This window comes from Brienomyrus brachyistius, chromosome 3, assembly GCF_023856365.1.
Source record: "Brienomyrus brachyistius isolate T26 chromosome 3, BBRACH_0.4, whole genome shotgun sequence".
Taxonomy (NCBI): Eukaryota; Metazoa; Chordata; class Actinopteri; order Osteoglossiformes; family Mormyridae; genus Brienomyrus; species Brienomyrus brachyistius.
In genome coordinates, this window is record NC_064535.1 from 1,553,501 (window position 1) to 1,563,389 (window position 9,889).

Genomic DNA, 9,889 nt, shown 5'->3' on the forward strand with positions numbered 1-9,889 from the left:
TACATGCATCTCGTTTGTCCTGTAAATAAGAGGTTAGTCATCAGAGGTGTGAGTAATAGGTGATGTCTGGTCTATTGGAGGTAAGGGCCGAGCCCGCTGTGCAAAGCCAGCATTCACGAGTGCTTCAAACAATTATTTTTTTTTTTATGCTTTGATCTATTGCTCTTCCCGGCCTCAGAACATCTGTACGGGTTGTGCAGATCTGTACCGGCTATCTTTCTTCAGTCTCCTTCGTAAACATTAATACCTTCTGAGTTTTGGAGAAGCTGCAGTGCCCTTAAGTCATCATACAGAAAGACGTCTTTAAGCTTTCCCACAAAGCCCTGAGAGAACAGGCCGTGTGTAACTTCTGATGTGCTCTTGTACAGCTCGAATCCCCCGAAGTAAAACATGCCACCATAGTCCAATGCCACATACTGCTCCAAAGGGTCGACGTCCTCAAAGACCACCCGCTCGCCATCGATGAATGCTTGGACTGCTGTCCTGTTATGAACCACTGCCAGATGATGCCATTTCCCACAGCACAGCCTGGCACCTCTGTGAACGAGGGGGACAGACAGCCTCTCCCCAAGGTTCACAGCCATTTTCAGGTGTCCGTTGTGAAGGCCGATTGCAAGATAGTCCTCATCTTCATATTCAGCTTTGCCCATCCACAGCACCAGGCCGTCGCTTGAACTGCTGGTGAAGTTAAAGGCGATCTTTGTGTATGTAAGGGTCCTGTTTGGGTATTCGGGGTCCCTGTACTTCAGGAATGAATCTCCCAGGAAGCCAGCGGATCTCAGGGACGTCGCTCTCTCACAGCGCGTGCCTTCCCTTCCCAGCGGGCAGGAGCAGTGGTATGAGGCCGAGGTCAGGTCTGGCACGCAGGTGGAGCTGTGCTGGCAGAGATTGTTCAAGCAGAAGACCGACAGGCTACATGTGGGGCCGGTCCAAAGAGGGGGGCAGGTGCAGATGGCTGTCGCAGGGCTGACAGCGGCGCAGTGCCCCCCGTTTCTGCACACGTGGAAGCCGCAGGCTGTCCCATCGCAATCGCCGACGTTGGCGCCATCTAACGCTCCCGTCTCTGAGAGGTCCAGTCGGCGCCCGTTCACCATGAGTTCACGGATACAGCCTGTAAATCCAGTCAGCTCACCTTCCACTGCGTCGGCGGGCAGATTGTTAGAAGTAGGTACGCCACCCACGAACATTTCCGAGGCCACGTCGAGCATGGCCGTCCCCGGGGGCGGATCCAGCCGCGTCTCCACGCCATCCAGTAGCAGGTGGCCTCGGTTGCCTTGCCGTCCTGCTCGCGCTGTGTGCCAGCTCCCACCGCCCACATCCACCCGATTGGCTGACTGCAGGTGCACGGTTCTGTCGCCGAGGTTATAGCGGAGCTGCATGAAGCCGGAGGTGAGCGAGAGGCTGAAGAAATCTCCTGGGTACAGAAAGCGAAGGTGACAAGTGTGTATGCGAGTGAGGCCAACCACACTCTGTCTTACTGCACGAGTGACAGAAATGTCACCCAGTACATATTTCTGCTTCGTAGCCATGGTGCAAATAACCACACATCTCCCAGCTGCTTATCCTCAGCAAGCACGGGGCAGGATTTTGAACCCCCAACCCTGGAGATGTGGCAGCATCTCTGAGCCCCTGTGCTACCCTGCATCCAACACAAGAAGCACATGAACCGCTGCACGGCTCCCACCTGCTCCCAGATGCTGAGCTGTGTAGAACATGAGGCCCTCTGGTGACGAAGTCTGGAACTGCAGCTCGACATCAGTCCTGTACTTAACACCAAGGAGTGGGAAGGACATCCAGGATGACTGGGTTCCATTGAAGGATGGGTCACTTATGGCCAGGGCTATGGGCACAAAACACAAATGTTTGGTTTGTTTCTATTATATTAAATAAGAATATGAAAAGACATGAGGCTTTATAGTTTTATATTAATTTGTGTTAATTTCCCTTGTCAGCTAAGCGCCCTGTATTGAGAGTGTAGATCAAACACAAGTGATGGAGATATTTACCGTATCCCTAAAGTACCAAGGGTGTGACCCCAAAACCCCTGTCTACACACACGGTATTCCCACATTCCAACGTCCCTGCCAGGGGTGGCACAGTGCTGCAGGGATTTGCGCTGTTATACCTCTGGGACCAGGGTTTGAGTCTCCTCCATGCGTGTGGAGTTTGTATATTGTCCACGTGTCGTCATAGGGGTTCCTCTGGGTAACTCCAGTTTCCCTCCAAACTCCAAAAACATGCTGAGGCTATTCCTAGGTATACATGTGTGAGTGACTGGTGTGTGAATGTGCCCTGTGATGGGTGGGCGCCCTGTCCTGGGCTGTTCCCTGCCTTGCAGCCACAGGCTTGCACAGGCCTCAGAAAGCAGCCCAGGGCCTTTGCGGGAGCCGGTTAATATAAAACTACAGAGAAAGTGCAGCCTGTGGTTGGATGGAGTTGGGGTGAGACGCATGTGGGTGGCAGGAAGGCTCCAGTCGCTCAAACCTTGGTGACAGTACTGCCCCGTGGTACCCAGCGGGCACTGGCAAGAGTAGCCATGAAGGAGAGGCATGCAGGTGGAGCCGCGGGCACAGGAGGGAGGGGGGACGTGCTCAGCATCGCAGGCGGACATGGTCTCAGAGCAAAGCGCCCCCTTCCATCCGGATGGGCACTGGCAGCTATACAAGACATCAGAATCAGCACTGAAATTCTCTGATGCCCCTAGTGGTTAGTGTTACTAAATGCTTAACACAAATGCAGATTTATTCACTGTGGTGACATTAGGTTATATGTATATTAAAATGATAACCTGTAATTGTTTACACTATCTTTAAAATGACCACAGAAACTAACATTTGATTACTGAGTGAATGAAGTATTCATTTTTATAATGCTATATTTAAAATGCAAATGGCACAAATGTATCTTGTTTTTACCTTCTAGGTTAAGTTCACAGGCTGTGGTGCTGGACTAATGAAATGAATGATGCAGCACCAGATATTAAAAACAGACCATACTGTGATTCAGGGAACAGGACAAGGATGATTCACTCGCATCCTGTTTTTCAGATGGACAAGTCATCTGGTCATTGTGGCAGTGCTTTCCAAACCCAAATCAACACACTTATGAGACTTCATTAACCACTGCACCACCTGCTGGGCTGTTCCATGAACTGCCCTAAACTGTGAGTTCTGCATGCACGTGAAGTATGGCGGCGGTACATACTATGCAGATGAGGTGGAGTTAAAACACGTCCCTCCGTTCTGACACCGGACCAGAGCACATGGGTTGACCCCACACTGCCCCACACTGCGGCTCTGGATGGGCTGGCCCTCCAGGGGCTGCAGCCTGTCCCCTCTCCGCATCCGCAACAGCAAGTCGAAGATGCAGCCTGTGAGGTAGGATGGATACTGGTTAATATAATCCCTGGTTAACTGGGGGCTGGTTAATATAATCCCCGATGTATAAGACAAAGGCAGCCGTGTGAAGATGAATGATTCATGTGTGGAAAACCAGTTCTGTCTCAATATCAGGCAAAGACCACCGAGCTCTGTGCACCTGACAGCACTGATTTCCTGTGAAACGGAGAGATTCCTGTCTGCCTTAATCTCCTGTTTCTCCTTGTTCGGTCTTAGGAAGGTGGGACTGCAGTACTACGGGAAGCTCACGCTTCGCTCGTGATCTCTATTCGGATGGGGGGGAGGGATTGCATGAAGACGGGTTGAGACTCGTGAAAGAGACACTGGTTCTGGTCACGGCGCTGAATCCACATTGAAGCTTCTGTTTGTCTCCACTGTGCATTTGCTAAAAACACTGATGTAACTGATGTGGATTAAACATCACCAAGGTAACGATAAATTACAAGAACAAGCACAAATACAGTTAAGTGCAGCTCTACCCACAATCCCTCCTGTTTGTGTTACATTTAAATGAAACCTTATGATATTTATGAACAGTATTTTAATGGTACATGTTGACTTGTACTGTGATGGGCTGGCCCCCCATCCTGGGTTGTTTCCTGCCTCATGCCCATAGCTTCCGGGATAGGCTCCGGACCCCCCGCGACCCTGAAGGACAAGCAGTTTGATAAATGGAGGCTTGTTTCTGCAGCATGCCCTGAACTGCCTCACCCACCGAGTCCACAAACCGCAGCAGTCCCCAGGTAGGCTGGATGTGGTGTCTTTTATGAGACCCTCCCCCCCGGCGGATGCCCCAGTGGTGGGCGTGTCGATAGCGGCTGGGGAGGTGCATTACGACATTGTTTACCACCAGCCATTGTGACTAGCGCAGCTGGAAGGTCACAGCAATAAGATCAGGGGATGGCTACCCATCACCACGTCCCCAGCAGAGCGCCCGCCCCTCCCTCCTCGGCCTCCCGCCGGCCGACCCGGAGCCGAGGCGACGTGGCAGGTCATTGTGGGCCCGTCTTCCTCCTCATTTTTCCCAAACACGCGTTTTGGGCCGAGGAAGTAGAATCTCTCCTACACAGACTCGCTCAACTCCAATTACAGTGCAGTAATACCTCATCACACTTATCATAATCGTAACAGAAGTATTACCGCTACTCTGCGTAATAATATTCATAGCCATTATCGTTGCTGAGGCGGCGTAGAGAGGCGTGAGACGACTCCTGTAAAATCACGGCCCCATAAGGCACTCCTGAGGGGAGGGGGGGGGATAGGCGCACGGCGACGCAGCCTGCAGGCAAATAGATAAAGACGCTGACAGTAATAATGATTTGGACGACGGTCCTGTCAAAGTCATTTACACCAAAGAAAAAAAAACGCACACGGAACAAAAAGCATTTTCTCGAGCCCCGAAAAACACGGGAACTAATTACTGCTTAACTTCCAAATGAAGATCCAACCAAAAGGGGAGGCGAACCAAGAGTCCCGGGACAGTCCCTGCTGCCTCCCCCAGTCCCTGCTGCCTCCCCCAGTCCCTGCTGCCTCCCCCAGTCCCTGCTGCCTCACCCCAGGAGAGAGGTTTCTCTGGTCAAACAGCCATGGGGGTGTGAGCCAAGCGATACAAATATGCCAGCATGGGACTATCAGCGTTTATACGGCGAAAATGCAGACCATGAACATCTATACTGTGAACATGCGAGAGTTTAGGGTTAGGCCTAGAATTAGGGTTGGAGCTTTACTGGGTACCAGCTGGGATTAGGGTTAGGATTTGGTTTGGGATTAATGTTGAAGTCTGGGATTAGTATTTGGCCTGTGGTTTGGGGCAGGGATTACGGACACTGCTACAAATGTTAGCTCTAATCCTAATTCTAACCCCATATCAAACTCCAGCCCTAATCCTAGCCATGATCCTAATTTTAGGCCTACCTAGAATATATACTCAGGCCTAACCCTGATCATAGCCATAAACTTAATGCCATCCTAACCTTCACCTCAACCATGGTCGGGGTCAGAGTTACGGTTATGGTTTCCGGGTTGGTGGTGACCATGAGTGAATGTGGATAGCATTGATGAGAAGACGCTCCCTCACCCTGGAAGCCGCTGCGGAAACGAGAGCCAGGCGGCAGAAGCTCGGGTGTCTGTTCACTGAATCCACCCACGTAGAGCCAACCGAAGGTGTTCAGGTCGACCAGAGGCCCTGGAGACGACCCGGTCCTGTTCCTCTGGTTATCAACCTTGAAACAGAGCGGCCACATTCAGTATTAACCAGTCGGGGACTTACAGCACCCTGGGTAGCTGCAGTGACAGTCACTGTTTCTCACAGGAATTAGAACCATGGGAAATATTCAAATCAGCCAGTAGCTGGACTGGATGTAAGCAGCTTGACTGATAGCCAACGTTTCACTCTGACACCTTCGACTCCGAGCTGCAGTGAACTGAGAACAGTGTAAAGAGAGTTACAGAGCAGACCTTCAGCCAGCCGATTCTGAGGGACCGGCCGAAATGGACCACATGGATGCCGGGCTTCTCGCTGAGGGGGGCGCTGACCACGGTTCCGATTCCAGAGCCCAGGTTGAACCTGTGAATGATCCTGCCTCTCCAGACACCTAACGCCAGGAAGTCATCTCCATTCACACCTGCAGGAATATCAAGAAGCAACCCACCGATTGAGGAGGACATTCCAGGCCAAGCTGGCTGCACCATCCCCGCACCATCCCACACCATTCCCGCACCATCCCACACCATCCCCGCACCATCCCCGCACCATCCCACACCATCCCCACACCATCCCCGCACCATCCCTGCACCATCCCGCACCATTCCCGCACCATCCCCACACCATCCCCACACCATCCCCGCACCATCCCCGCACCATCCCCGCACCATCCCGCACCATCCCCGCACCATCCCGCACCATCCCACACCATCCCCACACCATCCCCGCACCATCCCCACACCATTCCCACACCATCCCGCACCATCCCCACACCATCCCCGCACCATCCCACACCATCCCGCACCATCCCACACCATCCCACACCATCCCCACACCATCCCCGCACCATCCCCACACCATTCCCACACCATCCCACACCATCCCCGCACCATCCCACACCATCCCCGCACCATCCCGCACCATCCCTGCACCATCCCCACACCATCCCACACCATCCCCGCACCATCCCACACCATCCCACACCATCCCCGCACCATCCCGCACCATCCCCACACCATCCCCGCACCATTCCCGCACCATCCCCGCACCATCCCACACCATTCCCACACCATCCCCGCACCATCCCACACCATCCCCGCACCATCCCTGCACCATCCCCGCACCATCCCACACCATCCCCACACCATTCCCACACCATCCCCGCACCATCCCACACCATCCCCGCACCATCCCCACACCATCCCCGCACCATCCCACACCATCCCCACACCATCCCACACCATCCCCGCACCATCCCGCACCATCCCCGCACCATCCCCGCACCATCCCCACACCATCCCGCACCATCCCCGCACCATCCCCACACCATCCCGCACCATCCCCACACCATCCCGCACCATCCCCGCAACATCTCCACACCATCCCCGCACCATCCCGCACCATCCCCACACCATCCCCGCACCATCCAGCACCATCCCGCACCATCCCACACCATCCCGCACCATCCCCGCACCATCCTACATGCTGCTGCTGAATAATCCCATCCTCGGGGAATCCGCAAACTCTCCTCTAAAGCAAAAGGCAGCCTCCCCTGAATCGATCAGTCTTTCGCCGTTATTCTCCTTCTCACCTGTAAAATATTATGTGCAGTGGTGGATTCAGGCCATCGTGTAAAATTAAACATGGCCAGTAAGACACAGAATTACAAATTATGTGGCTGCTGTTTTCTGATTCGATTGAGTCCACCCTCCACCGGGGGTTCACCGGCAATTGCATCATTACTCATAGGGACATCTTCCTTTGGAGGGCCTCGATAAATCACCTTAACCCACGGTCCTGCGAGGAGACCACAGGAGTGTGCATTCATCCCCTTTGCATCGTTACCCACCTGCGATTCTTCCGAGAAGCAAGCTGCCACGGCAACCAGGCAGTTTAGCAGTGTGCAACGCCAACTGGCCAGCTGGTAACTGGTGACCCCGCCGTTTAATCGACGCGGGCAGATAATAGATTCCGTCATCTGTTTGTGCCCGTGGACGGCGCTTAAAATAACACAGAGGAGGGGAATTGGTCTGGGGTGGAAGGATATGAGCATTCGGGCTCTACCAGGATGCCGTCTTTACGAGATGCCCAGCCAGGGGAGACTGCAGGGAGGAATCTTTATTAAGGGTAGGAGAGCTAAGCGCAGCGATGGAGATGGTGACTCATGTGCCACAGCACCTGGACCCCCCCCCCCATGGAGCCGGTGCCCCCTAGAGACCGAAGCCATTATCTTGCCATCTGATAACGCACTGGGCCGGAGTCTCCATCCCGCCGGAAATGTCACGGGTGGAACTCACCGAGTCCCTTCTGCCCGGCAAACAGGATGAGGCCGTCTCTGAACGAGGCCGCAGTGCCGGCGAACGTGAGGCTCAGCGAGAACTCGTAGAATGAGCTGGAGCCTGGGAGGGAGGCGTACGCCGCAAACGAGGAGAACCCGAAGCGGTCGGTGCCGCCAAAGCTGGGCCGGCTGATGTTGACGGCTGCGAGAGAAGAGGGACGCCGGGAGGGGGGGGGGTCACCAGGCTGTTGTTCAGATTCAGGAGATACGGCACAGCCCTACGGATTCACCAGAACATTCTACAGGGCGTGCCGAGGATCTGAGACACTCACTAATATTAACCCCCCCCCCCCGGATAATCCGCCAATGCCGATTCTGCTACTGCCGGACATTCATGAGGACATTGCTTTCTGGTTCGGAATAATGAATCTCTGCATGTCCCTGCATTGACGGAAACACAAGTTCTCACACAGCGTTTAATTACTAACTGCTTTCTTTACAGCGTATTCTCTGATTGACGCGCCTAATAACTACTGTCCGGGTGCAAATGTAACCATAACAACTCACTGCCGCCTCCCCGGCCGCATTATTCACTGTCTAATCTGCATTTTGTTGTCCTGCTGCAGCAGCTGGATCCGTTGCCGGCGCCGTGTCTGAGGTGAGACCTGGAGTCAGAATGGATGCCGCTGTTCACCTCGGGGCTGCAGTTCTGCCTCTGACTCACGCCGCTATTTAATCCAATCTTTCTTCTTCACATAGCTATTCTTTTTTTCCACCTGGATATCACTTAAATTTCATTTTCCATGCCTTGCAATATGTCACTGTATGAGCAGTGGTGTGCCACACGATGGCGCTGTTGATCCACCGTAATCATGAGGGCAGTGGCTTCTGCTCCGTCTTGCTTTGGTGAAGGGGGGGGGCGGGGGGTTAGCATGCTTTTCTGAGCAAATGCTGTTGCCTTTTTATTTTCCCAATTTCATTTCAGAATAATTAGCTGCTTAACCAGGTTTCTATTCAGAGAGAACCCCCCCCCCCCGGATTCATGCATAATGTTTATCATGAGGGAGTGGGGAGGGGGGGGGAACTTATCAATGTCCACCCAAGGCTTAAAAAAGATGAGATCATCTCTCTGGTCCTGTTATTCGCTACACTAACTTGGCTGATGCCTCACCCCTTCAGTACATTACTCTCTTATTTCTAGGTAAGTAACAGGCCTTCCTTGTCCCCCCAGCAGACCTCAGAGATCTTCATGAACACTGCGGCATCCTCGCAGGCTGCCCGCCACCTCGCGCTTTCTGTCCCCAGGCTGCGAGCTGTAATACGCTCTCGTTTCATTTGCAGGGGATATGCATCTTCCAATCGGCGGCCTCGTCTCCCCCGCTTCAAGACAAAGGTTTCATCCCGTCGTGTGTCATTATCGGCAGTGACACTGAGAGACAGGCAGCTTGAGGCTTTCGGTGTCTGTAGTCAGGCAGCTCCTGAAAGCGTCTAGTAGAAGTGCCTTGAGTATATGACTGAATAAGCGTTTACTTCCTTACGGCATGGATGTTTTTTTTTTGGGGGGGGGGGGGGGGCTTTCTGGGTCATTTTTACGATATATATGGAGTCTGGGGCATTTTATTCCTGCACCTTCACTGGAACTTCCATCTATTTCGTGATGTGAGATGGCGATCCACCCCTTAAACGACAAAGCAACAGATGGTGACAGAACGGGAAGTGTGTTACGTTTGTGGCAGTCAATGAGAGGATGAGAGGACATGACCTCCACTGGCCCCTATGAGAGGACATGACCTCCACTGGCCCCTATGAGAGGACATGACCTCCACTGGCCCCTATGAGAGGACATGACCTCCACTGGCCCCTATGAGAGGACATGACCTCCACTGGCCCCTATGAGAGGATACACCCACCAATCTAACCCCACAAAAGGGCCGGGCCCCCATCAGTCCCTCGGAGAACATGTCGAGTGTCCCATGAAATGCATGGAAGTGCTCTGTGGTTCAGTGGGTT

At 53.4% G+C, this 9,889-nt stretch overlaps 1 protein-coding gene across 1 annotated transcript; it reads right to left on the reverse strand.

The window, feature by feature from the left end:
- Nucleotides 1-136: 136 nt before the first annotated feature.
- On the reverse strand, nucleotides 137-6,206 carry LOC125738576 (protein eyes shut homolog). The gene is made up of 6 exons (XM_049007722.1): nucleotides 5,856-6,206; nucleotides 5,476-5,620; nucleotides 3,205-3,370; nucleotides 2,485-2,657; nucleotides 1,685-1,840; nucleotides 137-1,414 (listed from the first exon to the last, which is right to left on the reverse strand). Exons 1-6 carry the CDS (start codon nucleotides 6,204-6,206, stop codon nucleotides 222-224), a joined length of 2,184 nt encoding a protein of 727 aa, XP_048863679.1. The 3' UTR covers nucleotides 137-221.
- Between the last annotated feature and the right edge of the window lie 3,683 nt (nucleotides 6,207-9,889).

Bases quoted from the DNA above. Each gene is read 5' to 3' on its own strand.
- LOC125738576 (XM_049007722.1), bottom strand. From the start codon at position 6,206: ATGGTGCGGGATGGTGCAGGGATGGTGCGGGGATGGTGTGGGGATGGT. The intron at 5,621-5,855 runs GTCTGCTCTGTA...CTCTGTTTCAAG, and splicing joins TCAGAATCGGCTGGCTGAAG to GTTGATAACCAGAGGAACAG. The intron at 1,415-1,684 runs GTGGGAGCCGTG...TTCTGTACCCAG, and splicing joins AGCTCAGCATCTGGGAGCAG to GAGATTTCTTCAGCCTCTCG.